Consider the following 21920-nt stretch of genomic DNA (forward strand, 5'->3'; position numbering starts at 1 on the left):
TGGGTGAGGGACACTTGACAATCATCCTTTGTCTTTAGGCAGGATCCAGAACTCACACCTCGCTGGCACGGTCCGTCTGCCCTGGGGCTGGGTGCAGGTCCCTTGTTGACATCACCCCTAGCTAGCAGAAGCAGATGCTTGAGGATGGGGGTGGCTGTCCTCCCCAACACAGATGCAGCCCTCCAGACCTCCAACTGGGACACTAGGACAACCACAGAGTTGGGCGCTGTTGGACTGGGAGGCTCCTGGAATGGCCTGAGCTGGAGCCAGGTGAGAGGCACAAGGCCACCATCAATGGGAGAGTCTGTCCCAGCCTCTAGCTCTGTTTCTGATGAGCGTGGGCTTGCTCCCAGTGCCAGACAATAGCAGGTATGCCTGGAAACTCTCCCCAGAAACAAGCAACTTCCTAGAGCCCCAGCTTGTGTCCCCTGGGCACCTCTTCCTCTCTAGAGGCCCCCTAGAATGCTGGCACCAACAGAACCAGACCAGAGGGGGAAGGCTACTCCTGTCTCTGAAGAAGCTCCCCTCCCAGATGCCTGGATCCCTCAGCCCCCACCCAGCTTCCCAGGAGGATAGCCAGGGCACCTGGCTCAGCTACAGTAGACAAGCAGTGACAAGCAGTGACAAGGTGTGAAGGGGTGGTCCCCCAAGTCTGTGTTCCTGGGTGTGGAGAGCGCTCAGCCTGGCAGAGAGGCACAGCAGGCTCATGGCCCCCACCACACCTAGTCTTGCACCAGGGGAAGGGGGAAGGGAGATTGGACCCATCCTCCCCCATTTCCCAAGGCTCAGGGCAAGAAGAGGGAGGGAGAGAGCACGCCAGTCTTTCCCCACCCCTGCCCCTCACAAAGTCAATTCTCTCCAGCACACCTGCCCCAGAAGCAAGCAGTGATGGCGACACTCTCTCTAGTGTCCATCACTCCCCACCACACACCCTCTCTGCTGTGCCCAGCCCTGTGCTCCAGAGACTAAGATGGTCCCTGCCTTCAGGGAGCCCTGGGGAGGACGAGGATAAGAAGGTAACAATCAGTGGGACTGCAAGTCATCCCTAATGACCCCTCTGACTCTCAGGTAAAAATGCCCTGAATGACAGAGTCTGGAGCTATCATTGAGCTGCCTCAATGGGCAGACAGAGCTGGGCAGACCTGGCAGGATTCAGAATGTGGGGATGGCATCCTTGAAGGCTGTGGTTAGACTTAAGAGTTGAGGGTCAGAACGGGCGGCGGCCTCCCCAGCAGGCGCCGGCGCTGATGCCTCGAGGGTGCCACCTAGTGATGGCGCAGCAGGAATGCAGCTCTGTCTCAAGGCCCTGGGCTTTCCCTGGGCTCCTGTTCTTTCCCTGAACTCAGCTGTGTGAACAGGAACTGAGGAACAGGGTTTAGTCTTGTTCACAGAGGCCTGAGGATTGGAATAAAGAGGGCACAATGGGCCCCAGGAGTCTGGAAGCTCTAAGACAGCAGGCAGGGGAAGGCCCCTGCCTCTGGAGCTCCCTGGCTCCCTCCAGAGCATTCTGGTGCCCTATAATTACCTATTCACACAGCACTGTATCCCCACCATTCCACTGGGACCTCAGCTGTCACCTGCTCCTGGCCTGGCCCACAGGGAGAGGAGATAGGAAGCCCACACCAAGAATTGGCCTGCTCAGCCTCCCAGGTGCCAGAATTAGGTGCTCGTGGTCAGCTCCCCCACCCTGCTCCTGTGGCCTAGGAATTGGCTCACTTGCAGCCTAGGGTTAGGCAGGGGTGCTGCAGGTCTCAATCCTCAGCTATCAGGTAACCTACCGGATCTGGGAATACTTGTGGCCCCCGGTTACTTTCCTTTCTTAACAGGGAAAGTAGCAGTGCCAAGGTGTGAAGGGGTGGTCCCCCAAGTCTGTGTTCCTGGGTGTGGAGAGCGCTCAGCCTGGGTGAGCCAGTGGTGTGGGGCATGAGGAGGAAGGCAGGAGGGAGGCCCAGGTGAAGGGTAAAAAGGAGAGAGGACTGCAGACTACGTAATGGGGGTGGTGGGCAAGCGTTTTCTTAGAGGGCCAGATAGTACCTATTCCGGGCTTGCAAGCTGAGCTGTACTGAGCTCTGAGTCCAAGGTGGGAAAAGAGCCAAAGACAATATGTAAACGAACAGGAACTCCCGTGTCCCCTTAAGCTGTTTTACAAAAACCGGCTGCTGATCCAAACCAATCTCCCCGCCCACCATAGCGGTTGTCCATGTTGGACCCCCCCAAGGCCACAGCCCAGCATGCCAGCTTGTAGCAGATGCTCCGTGGGGCACCGGTCCACTTCCTGGGCGCTGCCTCTTAGGGCAAGGCTGGGTGTGGGGTCACAAGGTGTAAGGTGCGGGGGCTGGAGTAGAAAAGGTCGGGGTGGTGAGCAGCATGGCCAGTGGGGACCCCCAGACCTCAGTCCGTCCCTCCCCATTCCCCAGCATGCACTCAGGGCTCTGGACACTCACCTGCAGCAGGAGGCTCCACGCAGTTGCTGCGACTCCCCTTCCTTCCCCTAGGGGGTCTCTGTCCCTCTAGCTGATGCCCCTCCAGCCCCTTCCCAAGCAGGAAACTCCTAAAGTTGGCTGGGGGGATGGGACTAAAATGCCCTAAGAACACGTCACTGGACAGATGACACCCCTAGGACCATGAGGTGGCCTGAGGTGGGAGGAGGTGTAACCTGGCACCAGGACTCAGGGGCTGTGGAGGCCAGGCTGGAACCAACTGACTCCCCTGCCCAGGCAGGGCCCGGCTGGCCCCCACCCGGTCCCGGGACAGTCCATCAGAACCGCCCCGGCCTCCCCACCTTAGTTGCCGTCCCCCCGCGGGTGGTGCCGTGGTGAGAAGATCGCCAGTGGTAGACTTGGGCTGAGCCCTGGGCTCTCCGGTTACACTAAAAGTGAGACCATGGAAGATGGTATCGAGGCCGCGTGAAGGCAGCGCGGGCTCATCCAACATTGATGTGCCCCAGATTGCCCCAGAGCCCCTCATGGCAGAGACAGGGTTCCCACTCCCAGCTCCTTTGGGCTGGACTGGGAGTGCAAAGGAGGGTCCTCCGCCGCCCTCCCCCACAGCTCATCACCCAAGATCACACAGACATCTATCAGCTCCCGCGTCTAAGTGGCCCCTCCTGCGTCCCAGTGCCTTGCTTAGTTCCCAGGTACTTCTGCAGCCCCCCAGCCTCGAAGAAGCTGCCCAGGTTCATGACCCCCACTGCACCTAGTCTTGTAGAAGGGGAAGGGGGTGTACACATCCTCCCCCCACTTCCCAAGGTGCAGGGGAAGAAGGAGGGAGAGAGCAAACCAGTCTCCCCTTCCCACTGCCCCCCCCCAAGTCAGTTCTCTCTGGCACCCCTGCTTTCATTCATATACATGACACACACATCCACATCACCACTCCTGGTGGCACACAGGTAGCTCCCTGCAAAGGTGCACAAACTCAGCCATGTACATGCAGTGTGCACACACACCCTGGCACAATGTGCTCATACCCCAGATACATAATTACTGGTGCACACACTCAGTTGTATGAAAAACACACTCTCAGAAGCCTTCTCCCAGAGGAGCCCAGACCATCATTACACTGGCTCTCTGACACTTGGTGATGGAAAGAAGGAATGTCACCCAAACTGCCCTCACCCCCACAGGGCCACCCAGACTGTGGAGGGAGGGGCCGGCGCTGGGACAGTGCCCTCTTGGTGCACTGTGGCATTCCCCGCATGGTGATTAGCAGGGCTGCAGGGCTGGAGAGGGCCCAGAGGTAAAGCCGGGGTGGGATTAAATCTTTGCTGAGGAATGTGACCTTGCAAGAAGATAATACTGGGTCCCCGTTACCCTGATGCAGGCCCTGCCAGATTCCAAATGTTCTTGGATGCAGGAAACCTTCTCCCCCCCCACCTGCACAGTTCTAGCATCATTAGATGTGCAGAAGTCTGCCACCTTTAGCCACAGCATGAGCAAGCTGTTCCCTAATGCCCACTGACTTCCCCACAGCTTGGGCTGGCATGCATCAGACACACACACACACACACACACACACACACACACACACAGCTAGGGTTTTCTTTGTTACTCTTTTTAAAAAATAATTAATCAATTAATTTGACACAGAGAGAGAGAGAGATCGATCACAAGTAGGCAGAGAGGCAGGAGGGGGTGGGGGGGGAAGCAGACTCCCTGCTGAGCAGAGAGCCTGACATGTGGCTCCATCCCAGGACCCTGAGATCATGACCTGAGTTGAAGGTAGAGGCTTAACCCAATGAGCCACCTAGGCACCTCATTACTCTTCATATTAGAGGAGACCAAAACATTTGCTCAGTTTCCGAGCAGGGCACAGATTAGGAGAACACAACTGAGCCAGGAGCTCTAACTGCTCCAGCTTCAGGATAGCCCACGTTGCTCAGGATGGAAAGAAAAGGTTTGTGCAGTTCTCCCAAGTCCATGCTGGGTCAGAATGACCCACACAATACCCAGGCTTGGCATTTATCTGTCATCAGGGCACAAGATTTTTCAGAATGAAGGAGTCAGGTATCCACGGGTTCCTGTGAGTCCCTGTTTAAAAAGAACTGTCCTCCAGACTGTGTCTTTCTTTCTACCTTTGACCACAGAAATGATGTCCCCACCCCCAGGGTCTTTCTGTTTTTGTTTTTTTTTTTAAAGCTTCCTGTCACCCCACCTGGGAAACCAAACTGCCTGACAACGTCAAACCTCAGCGTGGGCAAGGTTCCCCTCCATGACTTGCTCCTGTCTTGACTCCCTTATCACCCCCAGTCCCAATCACGCCAACTGCCTGGGAGACAGACCATCCCCCCACACCCCTGCCCCACCCCTCCCATCTGCCCCAATACAGTCAGTTTAGTCCTATTTAGCCATAAATCCAAAAAAGAAAAGTAGCTACGTTCCAAAGCTCTGGAACAAAGCAGGACCTCCAATCACCTGTCCCAGGGCTCCACATCCAGCCTCCCCTGCCAGCAATCCAGAAGCTGGGACTGCTATGGCCAGGACCTCTGATCCCAGCCTGCCCCATTCTTGTCCCCCCAGCCTGGCCTTGCCAACCACAGAACACATAGCAAGGCCATGGGTCATGTGCTCACAGCACACCAGAACTCAAAGAGGGCTCAGTCAAGCAGTTCAGCCTCTTCAGCTTCAAGGGAAACAGGTGCAGAGAGACAAGTGACTTGCTCAGAGCCAGAATGGGAATTAATGGAGCAGCCAGAATGAAATCCTGAATCCTGGATTCACAGCACTCTTTCCAACGTATGTCCCTGCTTCATAAAGCCCAGGCAAAGCATCACCTCTATCTCAGAGTAAACTGCTTGTGAACTTATTTGCCCCCGTGGTTGGTCTGCTGCCCCCAGGTCTGGTCTGCCCCTAGGTCTGGTCTGCCCCTCTAATGCCCAGTGTCTCCCACCTTCTCTGCTCATTCTGACTCAGCAGCAGTAGGGACTAGGTCAGCTGGCTGGGCCCTATGGCTCCCTCTGTGTGATCTCTCAACAGCGGGGGCCTGAGTTCCATTCTGAAGGGAAGGGTCTGTCGCATTTCGGATGTGCTCGGGAATTCTTTTTAATTCTTTTTAAAAATTCTTTTATTTTTTTATTTGACAGACAGAGATCACAAGTAGGCAAAGAGAGAGAGAGAGGAGGAAGCAGGCTCTCCACTGAGCAGAGAGCCCAATGCAGGGCTCAATCCCACAACCCTGAGATCATGACCCGAGCTGAAGGCAGAGGCTTTAACCCACTGAGCCACGCAGGCACCCCGTGCTCGGGAATTCTTCACTGGGGCTCAATGTCTGGCCCTCTGGAGGAATCTGAATCTTGTCACCCATGCCTCAGGTGCTGGCTAAGGTCCCCAGACCCCGAGTTCCCATCTGACCCTGGAGGTCCTGCCACAGTACCCCTCTCACCCAGCTGGTCCCAACTAGTGCCCAGCAGGTCCCTGGACTCCCTCCCTCGGTGCCTCAGCCTCCTCCCCTCACCTGCCCACTTTCCTCACACAGCTCCCTCTCGGGACAGGGCCTGCCTGGGCCACCACACCTCTCCCTGTTCCAGGAATGACTGAGCTTGCAGGTTCAGTGGGAGAGCAAAGTCCAGATAACCACAGCCAGACGGTAAAGAGCACTTGCCACATGCCAGGTGCTGTCCCAGGCGCTCCTTTTATTAAGCCTTACAAAGACTAAGTCATTACAAATTCTAAGCCACTGAGTCCTCACGATGATAAGTATGATGTCCTGAAGGTACTATTACATTCATTTTGGTGACGAGGCCACGGAGGCTCATGGCGGTTAAACAGCTTTCCCAAGGTCACATGTGCACTGTGCAAGTGCACTGAATACTGTGAAAGAACAACTTTCTGGAACAGTAGGAAGCTGAGGCTAAAGCCATTGCTCGGGGAGCACACAGACACTGCCTGGCTTCCCCTCTCACCCTAGCCCCACTCTGGCCAAAGGTAGGCAGCTTTGCTGATATCGAGTTGGTTTAAGAACAAAGAGAGCCTAACATTTCTTTCTTGTGAGAAGAGAGACTGCATTTTGAAAACAGAAACACACATTCTGTTGATGTCAAGTACTCTCCAGACAGTGATGTGAGTGCTCAGTACAAAAGTCTACTTTTACAATAAGAATTTGGCTACTTTCTCAACTTGGCAGAAACCTACCTTTGCGGAGAGTATCACCAGCGCTGCATGTTCTGTGTGGAAACCAAGGAGCCAAAAGAAACTTGCACCAAGGTGTGTTATAGTGACTCCTGGCCAGTGTGGTCCCCTTGCCACCAAGAAGCTCCAGGCCAATTAAATGAGGAGCTTCACTTTGCCTAACCTTAGGGTAGCTATGCCCGTGGTCTGTTTCTAGTTCACAGCCTACCCGAGAGTGTACACAATTCAATTCTCACTATGACCCTTCACTATAACAAAATCATCACTCCGATTTTACAGATGGCGAAACTGAGACTAAAGGATATTAAGTAACTACTTGATACACTTATGAACTGTTCCAATTTTGTTTTTTCTATTTCTACAAGTGGCACACATGATTTAAAAAAATTGTTTTAAGATTTTATTTATTTATTTGACAGATAGAGATCACAAGTAGGCAGAGACACAGACGGGGTTGGGGGGGGCAGTCTCCCTGCTGAGCAGAGAGCCTGAAGTGAGGCTCCATCCCAGGACCCCAAATCATGACCTGAGCCAAAGGCAGAGGCTTAACCCACTGAGCCACCCAGGTGCCCTAGCACACATGATTTTTATAACCAATACAAACAATAAGGATTTTCCCACCTGGGTTACATTTACACAGCTAGTAAGAGGTGGAGCTGGGATTTGAACCAGGTCTGTAATAACAAAGCTCAAGCTCTTTTTACTGCTCCTTCTGTGCCATCTCAGCGACCCAGTCTCTTGGGAGTCCAAGCCCTCCGTAGACATGTTTAGCACAGGCCATGTCTTGCTTCCTTGCCTTTTGCTCCTATTCATAACTTATTGGCCACAGCTGGTTAAGCATCTGACTCTTGGTTTCAGCTTAGGTCATGATCTCAGGGTTGTGAGACTGAGCCTTGCATCAGGCTCTGCATGGAGTCTGCTTGGATTCTTTCTCTCCCTCTCCCTTTCTCAATACAACCTCCCCCCAACCATGGTCTCGCTTGCTCTCTCTCTTTCTCTCTCCCCCACCCCTTTTTCTCAAAAGAAAACAACTTATTACAAAGCTGCAAGAAGCAAAAGAGTGAGATATTGTTATAAGGATAAATATACAGACCAACTGAAAATCCAGGAATATATGCATCTATGGCCAGTTGATTTTTGACCAAGTGCTAAGTTCTGTAGTGTCTTCAACAAAAGGTGCTGAGACAACTGGATACTGAATTTCCACATGCCAAGGAATGGAGTTGGATCCACATCTCACAAAAATGAACTCAAAATAGATCAATGGCCTAAATATATGCTCTAAAACCACTTAGAAGAAAATGGTAAATCTTCATGATTGTGGATCTGGCAATGAAATTATAAATATGACACCAATAGCATAAAAGAAAAAAATAAATTGGACATCTTCCAAGTTAGAAACTTTTGCTTCAAAGCGTATTATCAAGAAAGTGAAGGTTTTGTTCACTATAGGTGGGACTATAAATTGGTAAAACCACTATGGAAAACAGTATAGGTTTCTCAAAAAGTTAAAAATAGAGCTAGAACTACCATATGACCTAGCAATCCTGCTTCCAAAGGAAATGAAATCTGGACCTTAAACAGATATTTCTACTCCCATGCTATTATTCACAATAGCCCAGATATGGAAGCAACCTAAATGTTGTTGACAGAGGAATGGATAAAAAAAATGTTACACACACACACACACACACACACACAATGAAATAGCATGAAAAAAATAAGGAAGTTGCCATTTGGGACTACATGGATGAACCTGGAAGACATGAAGCTAGATGAAATATGTCAGACACAGAAAGACAAATATTGCATGATCTCACTTATGTGGAATCTAAAATAGTTGAGGTCATTGACATGAAGAGTAGAACTGTGGTCGCCAGGGGCTGGAAAGATGGGGGAAATGGTGAAATGTTGGTCAGAGGGTACAAAGTTTCAGTCATCCAAGAAGAATGAGTCTAGAAATCAGATGTACAGCATGGGGACTGTCATGAACAATACTGTATTATATCCTTGAGATTTGCTATGAGAAAACATCTTAAGGTTTCACATCAGGAAAGAAAGAAAGAAAGGTAAGTGTGTGAGCTGAGCTGATAGGTATGTTAATTAGTTTGATTGTGGCCATCACTTCACAATGTGTACATACATCAAAACATCGAGTTGTACTCTTTACATATATATAATTTCTGTGTGTCAACTTTACCATAATAAAGCTGAAAAAAAAATCAAACTAACAAAAAATATCAACCAAAGGCATGCATTAAAATGTCCAGTGTTAATAACCAAAACTGGGAAACATCTCAAGTATGCATCACAGTGGAATGGATAAGTTATGGTAAATCCACACAGAATACTACCCAGGAACGGGAGTGAGCAAAATGGAATTTAATGGTTTTTGCAAAAGCACCGATGCAGCCACAGTTAAACTAAAGAAGGAAGACACAGAAGAGTATCCCTGGTACTCTTAAGTTAAAAGTAGACAAAACTGGGGCACCTGGGTGGCTCAGTGGGTTAAAGCCTCTGCCTTCGGCTCAGGTCATGATCCCAGGGTCCTGGGATTGGGGCTCTCTGCTCAGCGGGGAACCTGCTTCCCCTCCCTCTCTGTGCCTGCCTCTCTGCCTACTTGTGATCTCTGTCTGTCAAATAAACAAATAAAAAAAATCTTGAAGAAAAAAAAAGTAGACAAAACTAATCTCTCCAGTTCTAAGTCAGTCTAATGGAAGTCAGGTTGGAGGTAGTAGCCCGTGTGTTAGAGGGCAGGGGTAAGGAGGGGCTCTGGTCAGAGAGTGTATTCACTTTTAGTGAAAATTCAGCAAATTCTGTACTTTGACTTGTGTCAAAACTTTAAAACCTTATTGAAGTTTTTAAACCTCAATAAAAAGTTTATTTAAAAACAAACAAATGACACAGGCAAAGGACTTGAGCAGACATTTCTCCAAAGAAGATCTATGAATGGCTAAGAAGAGCCTGAAAAGATGTCCAACATTAGTCATCAGAGAAATGTCAATCCGAACCACAGTGAGAAACCATTTTGCCCATCCCAGGATGGTTTAAAACCAGGAAATGACAGGTGTTGGCAAGATGTAGAGAAATGGGAACCTCAGGCACCACTGCTGAGAAGGTAGAATGGTGCAGTTGCTGTGAAAAACAGCTGAGCAGGGCACCTGGGTGGCTCAGTCGGTTAAGCACATGCCTTCAGCTCAGTCATGATCCCAGGGTCCCGGGATCGAGCCCCCTGCTTCAGGGTACCTGCTCAGCCAGGAGTGGGGGGTTCTGCTTCTCCCTCTCCCCTCCCTCCTCCTCATGATCTCTCTCTTACTCTCTTTCTCTCTCAAACACATAAATAAAATCTAACAAACAAACAAACAAAACCAGATGAGTGGTTACTCCAAAAGCTAAATATGGAATTCGTATATGATCCAGCAATTTCACTCCTATTATACACCCAAAAGAGTTGAAAACAGTGACTGGAACACACACTTGTACACCAGCATTCGCTGAGCCATTTTCACAATGGCCAAAAGATGAAAACAACTCGAGTGTCCATCAACAGAGTGAAGCAGAAACAACATGTGGTGTAGGCATGCAGAGCAATGTTACTCGATCAAGAACGGAATGATGTATCCATGTACTCTACAGCATGGAGACAGCTTGAAGACTTCATATTTAGGTGAGGTGGCCAGACACAAAAGAAAAAACACTGTATGATTCCACTCGCATGTAATATCTAGAACAGGCACTTTATAAAGACAGAAAGGAAATTAGAGGTTACCAGGGGCTGGGGAGAGAAGCCAGTGAGGAGTTATTTCTTACTACATACAAAGTGTTTAGAATGATGAACAAGATTTGGAAATAGTGGTGATGGTTACATGGCATTGTGAATGTACTTGATGCCACTGAACTGCACACTGAGAAGTAAGGAAAACACAAAAGAAGTAAAAAAAACACAAAACATATTGTTATACACTAACAATTAACTACCGGAAATTGAATGAAAAATATACTATTTACATTATCATTCAAAAATATTCAATACTTCAGGATAAATCTTATGAAAGAGGTAAAAGACTTATACTCTGAAAACTACAAAATGTGCCTGAGAGAAATGAAAGGTGATCTAAATAAACAGAAAGATATATCACGTTTATAGGTGAAAAGCCCAACATTACCAAGAGTCAACTCTCCCCAAACTGATCTACAGATTCAACACAATCCTAATTAAAATCCCAGCAGGCTTTGGTTTTGTTTTACAGAGCTTGAAAATATCTTTGGTATTTCTTTAATTTATTTTTTTTTTAAAGATTGTATTTATTTATTTGACAGAGATCACAAGTAGGCAGAGCAGCAGGCATAGAGAGACAAGGAAGCAGGCTCCCTGCTGAGCAGAGAGCCCGATACGGGGCTCGATCCCACAATCCTGGGATCATGACCCCAGCCAACCAAAGGCAGAGGCTTTAACCCACTAAGCCACCCAGGCACCCCTTGAAAATATCTTTGTAAAAGGAATGTGAAATTAACAAGGACCCAGAATAGTCAAACAGCTTTGAAGAAGAGGACCATCCTGCTTTCTCCAGGGCTTGGGTGAATGACTCTCCAAGTCATTCCTTTGGTCTTGCTTTGAAACCACACTCACCAAGCAACCTTTTGATTTTTCTTGCCAAGTAGCTTGAGGATTGGGGATGGGCCCTGGGCAGGACAATAAACACCGCAGTTACTGCAATGATCTTCACAACTCTAGAGTAACAAATGGGTCTTCTGGTTTGGGGGAGAAGGTGGAGGAAGAAAAAGGAAAAAGAAGGAGGAGGAGAAAAGGAGGAGAAGGGGGGAGGGGGAGAAGGAGGAAGAGGAAGAACAAGAAGAAGTGGAAGGAACAACAACAACAACAAAGTTGAAGGTCTGAAACTACCTGATTTCAAGACCCTTTACAAAGCTATAGTCATCCAGATAGTGTGGTATTGGCATCGAAGTAAGCAAATAGATCAATGGAAAAGAATAGAGAGTAGAAAAATAAATACAATGACAACTGGTTTTTGATAAAGGTGAAAAAAAAAGTAAGTCTTTTCAATAAGTAGTGCTGGAACAATTAGATAGCTTTCTTTTTTTCAATGAACCTCATTCCATGTACAAAAGTTGAGTCAAAATGAAGCACAGACCTAAAATGTTAAACCTAAAATCAGAAAATTCCTAGGAGAAAACTTCTGTTGCCTTGCATTAGCCCATGATTTCTTAGATAAGTCACCAGAAGAACGATCCATACCCCGAAGATACAGATGTAGTGAGAGGAAGGGGCACATGAACCCCAATTTTCATAGCAGCAATGTCCATAATAGTCAAACTGTGGAAGGAGCCAAGATGTCCTTCAACAGACAAATGGATAAAGAAGATGTGGTCCATATATACAAGGGAATATTACTCAGCCTTCAGAAAGGATGAATACCTACCACTTCCATCGACATGGATGGAACTGAAGGGGATGATGCTGAATGAAGTAAGGAAGCAAAGAAAGACAATTATTATATGGTTTCACTCATATGTGGAACATAATAGCATGGAGGACCACAGGGGAAGGGAGGGAAAATTGAATGGGAAAAAATCAGAGAGGGAGATGAACTATGAGAGACTCTGGACTCCAGGAAATAAACTGAGGATTACAGAAGAGAGGTGGGTGTGGAGAAGGGGTAACCAGGTGACAGGCATTAAGAAGGGTACATGTTGGAATGAGCATTGGTGTTACACACAGCTAATGAAATCACTGAACACTACATCAAAAACTTATAGGGGCGCCTGGGTGGCTCAGTGTGTTAAAGCCTCCGCCTTCAGCTCAGGTCATGATCCTAGGGTCCTGGGATCAAGCCCCACATCAGGCTCTCTGCTTGGCAGGGAGCCTGCCTCCTCCTCTCTCTGTGCCTGCCTCTCTGCCTACTTGTGATTTCTGTCTGTCAAATAAATAAATAAAATCTTTTTAAAAAAACCTTAAGATATACTAAATGCTGGCTAACTGAATATAAAAAAAAAAGAGAATACACTGGCAAATTGGGCTGCAGAAAGCAAGACTTCTGCTCTTCAAACTATATAAGAGACTAAAAAGAAAGTCAAAGATTTGGAGAAAGTATTTGCAGGTCACATATTTGATAAAGGACATACATCTAGAATATGCAAAGAATTTGCAAAACTCAATAGAAGGACACAAATCACCTAATAACAAATGGGAAAAGATTTTAACAGATATTTTCCCCCAAAAAGAAGCATGGATGGCAAATAAGCACATGAAATTATGCTCAATAACATTAATCATTAAAGAAATGCAAATAAACTCAAAATAACCCATCACTACTACATAATTATTAGATGGCCAAAATTTAGAAGACTGACCATACCAACCTGTCCCAAGGATGTAGAGGAATTAGAACTCTCATCCATGGCTCAGGGTAATGCAAAATGGTCCAACCACTTTGGAAAAGTTGCAGTTTTTAAAAAGTTAAATGTATACCCCCTTGCAAAACAAACCAACCAACAAACCCAATGTATGCCAACCAAGTGATCCGGACAGCCCATTCATAGGTATTCACCAAAGAGAAATTAAAAAAACATGTCCATACAAAGACCTGTACATAAACAATCACAAAAGTTATATATAATTGTAATAGTCAGAAAGTGGAAACCACCCAAGTGTCTACGAACAGAGGAATGGCTAAGCAAACAACGGTATCTCCACATAATGGAATACTACTAAGCAAAAAAAGAAATGAACTCCCGAGTCATGAAACATGGAAAAATATCAAAATAACTACAGTTGCATTTAAAAAGCCAGACCGGGCGCCTGGGTGGCTCAGTGGGTTAAAGCCTCTGCCTTCGGCTCAGGTCATGACCCCAGGGTCATGGGATCAAGCCCAGCATTGGGGCTCTCTGCTCAGCAGGGAGCCTGCTTCCTTGTCTCTCTCTGCCTGCCTCTCTGCCTACTTGTGATCTCTGTCTGTCAAATAAATAAGTAAAAATCTTAAAAAAAAAAAAAAAAACTAGACCAAAAGAAAAAAAAAAGAAGAAGTACACACCGAATGATCCCAATTATATAAAATTCTAGAATATGCAAATCAGATCAATGGTTCCCTGAGGACAGAAGGGGGAAAGGGGTTAGCGGAAGAGCAGGAAGGAGTTATTACAAAGGGTCACACTGGCCTCCTTGGTGTACTGAAATACACTAAGTACACTCTTACCTTAGGACATTTTCACCTGCTGTTCCCCTTCTATGGAACATTCTTTCCCATTCACTCCCTTGCTTGAAATATCACCTTATCAGAAAGAGTTTCCCCAACCAGACAAAAAAATATATATATATTTATATATAAATGTTTATATATAAATATATATTATATTTATATTTATATATATATAAATATTTATATATATATATAAATATTATATCATATTTATATATATTATATATATGTATCTCACAACATATTCACCTCTATCCCAATCACCCCATAGTCATATTCTCTCCCTTTTGCTCAGCTCTATTTTTCTTCTTTGCAATTAGCATATTAGATGTTAGATATCACTTAGCAATGACATGTCATATGCACATTTTCATCCGTGTCTATCTCCCCCCAAGAGACAGTAAGAGTTGTGGGACTAGAGAGTTTATTTTGTTCACTGCTCTGTCTCCAGCACCTATAACTTTCTCTGCCATTCAGGAGGGGCTAAAAAATATACATATATACATTTATTTTTGTGAAAAAATTTTTTGGTGACCAAAAAAAAAACAAAAACCCCATTTTGAGTCAATAGATGACTACCTTCAAAGGCAGCTACTATTCTTATTATCTTTTTGTAGGTGGAAGTTAAGTTGCTTGTCAAAAGTCACAAAACCAATTATTGAGGGAGCTGGGCTTCAATATCACGTCACTGTGATCAGAGTCATGGTGACTCTGAAACCCAAATTGCAAGCAATTATGTACATCATCTCAGAGTCTGGGGGGGCCACACTCAAAACAAAGAGATCACCGTGAAACAATGCAGTGAGAACCTCGGACCATGAGAACACAAGTCAGTTCGCTCCTCCTGGGGGATCATCTGGCAACAATCATCCAAATCTGACACCAACAACCTGTCTTCAAGCAGCTCTTGCTAATCAAATAATCCAACATGAGGGAAAAAATATTACACATATAAGTATGTTTATCATGGAATTACTTATATTAAGAAAGAATTGGAAATGACAAAAAAGTCCCCCAAAAGGGAGTGACAGAGGAGATGCGGCAGTGATGTGGAGTCAGGAATTTACAGAAGATCCAGCCCAATGTGATCAGTTTTTCTCAAAGGAAGTTCTGGGCTTGGGGGTGTGGAGTCCGGTCCAGTTAGAGGGGCCTTGAGTATGAGGCAGAAGAGCCACTGGGGTGGGAGGGGAGTGAAGCTAAGCAGGGAGAAGGGAAAGACTGCTGATGGCACAGCTGGAGAGGAAGTCCCTGAACTGTGGGGACAGTCAGCAGGGCCACGTAGGTGTTGCGGCAGGGTTCTGATGCCATAATGGCCAAGAAGTGGGGGTTCTACTGCTGGTCCACACAGGGCTGGAGTTGCGGCAAGCATGTGCAAGGAGACAGAAAGTGATGGTAGTGCGTGAGTCACGATCTCCCATGTGGTCCAGGCTGGGAAAGGAAGAAGAGAGCCCAGGAAAATGCTGGCAGGAGAAAATGCAGACATGAAGGCACCAGATGACTCGATAATGTGGTGGGAAGAATGTATGAGGGAGGTGCAGAAGGCCAGAGATTGGGATATTAGCATCTAAGATTTCAAAAGTGAGGCAGTCTCGAGGGCCAACATCTAGGAATGTATCCTGTGAATAACCAAAGAGAAGTTTCTAGAATGGCAAAGGTCCAGAAATTGTGAGTGAAGAGTGCTAGTTGGTAATGTACATAAGCCCTGAAACCTCCAGGATCATGACTGGAGCAAATGAAGGCAAGAAGGTTAACCAAGTGCCAAACTCCTAAGAACGCATGGACTTGAGGGTACATACTGCATGCTGGTCATCTTTCGTACATTGTTTCATTGTATCTTCATAATAATCAGGGATATAGATAAGAAGAGACAGATGGAATGGTTAGACTTGGAGAGTTCAAGGCCACTGTCAAAGTTTTGAGTTCATTTGGCTAGAAGGATGTCGAATAGAGAATACAGCATTATTGGTGAAGGGTCTGGCTTTGAATCTGTTGAGTTCAGGTGTTGGTGGAACATATACCTGATGTCCACAAGCATTTAGAGACGTGTGGTTCAGACTCAGCAAAAAGACTGGAGTTGCAGATATGGATTTCTAGTTTAAACTGGGTGATAAATGGGACCAGGGTATATAGCCCGAGAATAGAATGTAACAGAATAGAATGGAAGAGAGGGGAATTTTGGCATGTGCTCACATTGGGACGGGGGGGGACCAAGAAGAGTGAGCAATTAAAGAGACATGGGCCGCATATTGGGGTAGAGTGTAAAAATGGCCACAAATTCTTTATAGCTCTTCCCTTCAAAAGCTGAAACTTATTGCCCTCTCCTGAATGTGGGCTGACCCTTTGACTTTCTTTGACCAATACAATGTGGCAGAGTGATGTGCATGTCCCACTCCTAGGCCTCAAGAGACGTTGTAGCTTCTGCTTTCTCACTGGGAATCTTATACCAGAATGTGAACAAACCCGGGCTAGCCTACAAGAAGATGAGAGAACATCTCTCTCCCTCTCTTTCTCCCTGGAGAGAGGCTCCAGATGTGCTAACCCTCACAGCTGAAGCACCACGTGTGTCAGCAAGTGCCACCAAGAAAAGCCATACCTGGGCCATACCACAAAAACTGCCCAGCTGAGCCCAGCCCAGATTGCTGATCCACAGAATTTTCAGTTAGCCACAACAACTCGTCTTTTAAGCCATTAAATTTAAGAGTGATTTGTTACATGGTAAGAGATAACTGATACATATATGGCCTGAGAAGCAAAGGCGGAAACAGAGGAAAAGAACAGGTAATATAATGCAGAGAGGTCAGCTTCTGTCGGGACGTGAAAGACAGTGGTTTCCTGGGTTCAAAGATGTGGTAGGGCAGAAGCCAGAGAACAGGGTCAGAAAGTATTAATTGTCAACAGTGGGGCGGTTTGCTTCTAGGGGGTGAGGATGGGGGCAGCAGGATCACAGAATTTTACTTTTAATACCTGGGTACTATATACATGAGTTGCTTATATAATATTTTTAAGTTTATTGAGGACTGTACAATTTTTAAATAATTCAATTCTTAAAAATTTTTAAAAACTAAGTACTAACTGGAGAATGGAGGTGGGTGATATAGACCAATGCTTCCAGAGAAAAAGCCGAACCAGCCCTAGCCAAGTCATCTGGGAAGGATTATGCAAATCTTGACTCCAGAGTTCCATGTCTGGAGATTCAGATTCAGTTAGTTTGGACACAGACCAGGGAAGCGACTTTCTTCCCATGACTCCCCAGGTGCTGAGACTGTCAGGGTGAGAAGAAAAGCGTGCCGAGGACAGAACCCCAGGAAAGGTCTTGATTTAGGAATCTAAACAAGAGAACAAATATTTTCAAACTAAGCCTATGCTCTCAGAGACTTTTACAATATTTATGAATAAAACAGCAATGGGTACCACTTATTACTATGTTAGCTCATCTAATCTTTCTAATCCTTTCCGTTTCACAGAAAAAATCAAAGCCTAGAGAAGGAAAGTGACTTGCTCCAGGTGAGTTAGGTGGAGTCAGAATTTGAACCCAGGCTGTCTAATTCCCCCAGTGTTGCTGGTTTTGTTTGTTTTTGTAGGGGAAAAGTCTAGCTATTATATAAAATTATCTCAACTTAAAAGTTTACCTCCCATGTCTGTATTAAGCCTTCAGCATATGCTACCACTGATTTCTGCTAGAATCTGGACTGTGAGCTTGTCCGGGGGAAGGAATTGTGTCTTTTTATCTCCAGGGCCCCACACATAGTTTGCCGTCAATACATACTGGTTGAATAAGCGAATGGATATGTGGCTTGGGGTCTAAACACAAGGTTGGAGGGTTTGTTATTTTAAGTTTAATACTTGGATCATTTTAGAGTTCCCATCCATAGGAGAAACACTACTTTTCAAAAGGGCACTATCACTGGAATTAGGCGGTGGGCAGCAAGCAGATAGCTAGGATCCTGCAGTGCATGGTTCAGGAGGAAACAGAATCAACCAGTTCAGACATTTCACCCCTAAGAAGGCGCTGAAAGCAAACAAAGGGGTGGACCAGCTGCATTGGTCTTGAGGAGGAAGGATGACAAGCTTGAGTAGGTTTACAGGCTGAGAGATCCACGGTAGAGGGAAAGACGAAAAAGCAAAAAGATGGGACCAACTGGGAGAGAGTGAATAGGGTTCTAAGGGGATGCACCTGGGGCAGGAGGGACACCTGTTCCTCTGAACCTCTGGAAAGACCTAAAAGACCGGCTGTCAGAGATGCAGCAATGTTTTCAGCAGTGAAGGGAAGGAGTGCACCAGAAGCAGGACTTGAGGGAGGAGAGAGCAGCCCAGTTCATGAAGTTTCTCTTCCAGCTCTCACCATTTAGGGCCATGGATTGGAAAATTTAACTCCAGAGATCCTCATGGGGTTATGAACTTTGAAAACAACAGTAACAAAAACCTATCTACTATCATCATGGCTTCATTTTAAAAAGCGAAGTGACATTTAACACACCAAAAATAGGCAGAAAGGACAAAAATCTCAGAATAAATCTCCGCTTGACGACCAACTCATTCCCTTGTCCTCGTTTTTCTCATTTCACCTGGAAGGATGATTGCTCCCTGCAGGACGAGTGCGTGGGGAGTTCGGCGCCCAGCCGCCCACGCCGGCAGCCTCTCTGGGTCCCCGCGGGGCGGGCAGGCAGCCTGGCAACCCGGCGCGCGCCCCGACAGCGGGCCCCCGGCTGCCCTCCCGCTCCTCCGAGCCGGCGGCCGACAACCCGCAGGTCCCGGCGGCGAGCGGCGCCGCTCCCCGCACCGCAGGGGTCCCCCCTCGCCCCACTGCGCCGAGGGCCCGGCCGCTCCTCCACGCTCCCTCGAGCTGTTGCGGCGCTGGGGGCGGGCCACCGCAGGGCAGCGGGACTGGGATGGGGGTGGGGGGCAGCTCGCCCGTCCCGGCTTCGGATATCCGCGGCTCGGGGTTCCCACCACCCGGACGCCCGGGGGTCTGCTCGCTGCCAGTGCCGCTTCTCCCGCCGGGGTGCGCGCCGGGGAGGGTGCCCACGCAGGGCCACGCGGAGGGCGGTGGGGGAGCCCACTCTTTAGGCGGCCGCCCTACCTGTCGTAGCTCCAGCGGCTGTAGGACAAGGTCCGGTGGCTGCTGACTCCCTCCATCGCCGCTTCCCAGCTCTGCTCCGGGCTCCGCGGCGGCGGCAGAGGTTGCGCTGGGCTCTGCGCTCGCTTGCTGCGCGCCGGGCAGGGGCGCGGGCGGAGGACTGTACCATTCGCCCCCCCGGGGGGTGACCCCCCCCTCCGGCTCTGCCAATGGCGGGGACGCGCAGACTGCGGAGACCCGGGCCCGCGGGGCCTCCTCCCCCGCGTTCGGATCCCGCGGGGGCGCGGCTGCTGCAGCCGGGCGGCTTATTTATTTCCGATATGTGCTCCGCGTCGCCATGGTAACCGCTCCATCTTCTTCGGCGTCACTAGGGCACCGCAGCTTTCAAACCTTCCCGGGATAGGGATTCCTAAGAGGCTGTCCCTTCTGCTCGCCGTACTCGGGCTCCCTCTGCAGAGACGCCTCCTCCTTCCTGGCGCGGAGTCCCATCCATTCACTACCTCCAATCTTCCGCTTCAATTACCCCCTTCTTAGGAATGGGAAGAGTAGCCCCCCCCCCCACCCCCGAATTTTGAGGACTTCTGCCGCCTTCCAGCCCCTTTCCCCCTAGCACGTAAGTCCTTTACCGGAGTCCCCCTCTCCTAAAAGTGTCGAGACTCAGCCCCCTCGTTACCCAAATGAAAACCCACTTCTCCTTCCCTATTCCCCCGGTTCCCTTGGCCCCGCTATTTAGCATAGAGTGGCCCCCCTTGGGTTCGGAGGACAAAGCTCTGACAATACACCCATTTCTAGGCCGGCTCTGTGTATTTTCCTTGTGCTTTCACTTCATTACTACTAAAATTACTTTGGAAAAAATCCAGCTGTGTTGGCTCAACTCGCGGAGTGTTTTCTTCATCCATACTTGCAAGAGGACGGCCCAGGGAAGGCCCTAGGGAGAGAGGCTTGCCCCTCCCTCTCCTCCCTTCCCCCACCCTGGGCTGCTGGCTGTGGGGATTTACAGGTATAATCTTCTTGCAGAGGTCGTGGAAGCCTAAGAAGGACCTTTCAGTGCAGCTGCTGGGGGAGGCTGAGACCAGGGGCAGGGTGGAGAGGCCAGAGTTCCCTGAAGGGGGAGCGCTGGGCTGTAGACTTTGGGGCTACACTAATCCAAGGATCAGGGCCAACTAGGTGAAAACAGACTTGCTGTGAACCCTGCAGGTTACAGGCCTCCAAGTGGCAGCACACCTGTGGCATCCAGCCCACAAAAGTGCTTTTGTTTTTCACTAAGTTGACAACAATTAATGAAGAGATTTAATAGATTGGCCTTTTTGTCCTCTCTTGAAAACTAAGAAAATCTGGCAACTCCTGGACCAGCCTGCAGTATGGCAGGCATAGAGCCGAAAAGTGGCTGCTCTCCTTACAAGGAGCATGTGCTCTCCTGAGGGCCTCTGGCCCCTGCCAGCCGGCTGCTTGCACTTATAGAACCTGTCCTTGCAGCTTTGGAGTTTGCCACCCTGGGCAACAGTCATTCTCCAACCCATGGTTTCCCATGGCCCTCAGAGTTGGGCAAATGCATCATTAACCAGTATTTACCAAGGATCTGGTCTTCAGCAAAGTGCTGTAAATAGCAAGCAAACACTGTCCTTCCCTTGTGGGGTTTAGAGACGGACATGCATGGACTGACTCCCAAGGAGAACGCCTGTTTCTGAACCACATCTTGATGCTGAGAGTCTTGGCATATCTGTGACCTCAGGAGTGGTGGACTGGGACTCCAGAATCAGATTGTTACAAGTGTGTGAAGGCTTATTTCATTTTTTGGGTAATGGTGAGTGGAGAATGCCCCTATCTGGAGAATGTGTGGGGTCTGTGGGAACTTCCACAGTCACTGCAGAACCAAAACCCAAGCTGCTGACTTGCACACTATTAGACAAGTATCTGAGGGTGTTCTTTCTCTGAAGGATTGATGGAAGAGCAATAGAACCTAAGAGGGAGACACCGTCAACAAGAAAGGTCTTACATTGCCCCACTCCAAGCCATGCTGGCTCAGAACTGGGAGCCACAGAGACCCCTGAGGCTGACACTGGGCACTGGCTGCCAGGACCCTGCAGCCTGCCTTGGTGAGGCCACGGGAGGCAGTAGGAAGAAACACTCCACATCATCATCAGGGAGCCAGGCAGTTGGCATAAGGCAGGAGGATTATAGCTATAAGAGCCAACAATAAGAGCCAACTTACAGCTGTAAGAGTGGGTGTGCTGGACGCCTAGACCCTCACCTCCAAATCCTGACACCCCTAAATGTACAGATAAGAAGCCCAAAGTCAGGTGTTTTGAGCCAGGGCTGAGAGCTGTGGAAAAGCTACATCCCAGACATTCTGGAATAATCCCTGGGGGAGCCCTGGGCTAGGCAGATGGAAGAGCCTACCAAAGCCCCAGAGAAAGGACCCTCGGCCCTTACCAATGGCAGTAGCCATGTGTTAGCATTCTGTGGGAGGGAGACTGTGGCAGATTTAAAGCACGGTCGCTGAATCTTTGACGTTCCTCTCATTGAGAAGTAAGGTCTATGATACCTCACAGTGAATCTCTATGCTATGCGATTTCTGAGGTTAAGTAATAAATGGCCTTATGGTTTACTGAAGGAACCCCAACTACCCTGTGGTTACTGTGCTGTGAGGAAGGCTAACCCGCAAGGGAAGGTCATATGTAGATGCTTCCACTGACAGTCCAAGCCGAGCCCAGCCTTCTTCACATCACCCAAGCACCGCACACAGAAAAAAGAAGCCTTCGGCAGATTACAACCCCTTGTCCTTAAAGTCATTTCCAGCTACTTGAGTCTTCCCAGCAGAGGCGCTAAACATTATGGAAGAAAGACAAGTCAGCAGCGAGTACCCAGACCTGACCCAGAAAATCCATGAGGACACAAAAACAGTTGTTGCTTCCCACCATAGATAATCAGACAGGCAGAATTCATCTCAGAGAAGCTGGTTCTTTTTCCCTGAACGCTGAATAATGGGTCTTTTGACTGTGAGAC

At 48.2% G+C, this 21920-nt stretch overlaps 1 protein-coding gene across 3 annotated transcripts in view; it reads right to left on the reverse strand.

The window, feature by feature from the left end:
* The window catches only part of TUB (TUB bipartite transcription factor), an 87789-nt gene extending 68768 nt beyond the window's left edge, over positions 1-19021 (reverse strand). For 2 of the 3 annotated variants that reach the window (XM_059408866.1, XM_059408850.1), the window contains exon 1: positions 18918-19020. In XM_059408866.1, coding sequence (XP_059264849.1) covers positions 18918-18973 — 56 coding nt within the window. In that variant the 5' untranslated portion in view covers positions 18974-19020. Of the gene's footprint in view, positions 1-18917 lie in introns of all 3 variants that reach the window. The other variant, XM_059408877.1, reaches the window with a different exon arrangement.
* Between the last annotated feature and the right edge of the window lie 2899 nt (positions 19022-21920).

This window comes from Mustela nigripes, chromosome 1, assembly GCF_022355385.1.
Source record: "Mustela nigripes isolate SB6536 chromosome 1, MUSNIG.SB6536, whole genome shotgun sequence".
Classification (NCBI taxonomy): domain Eukaryota; kingdom Metazoa; phylum Chordata; class Mammalia; order Carnivora; family Mustelidae; genus Mustela; species Mustela nigripes.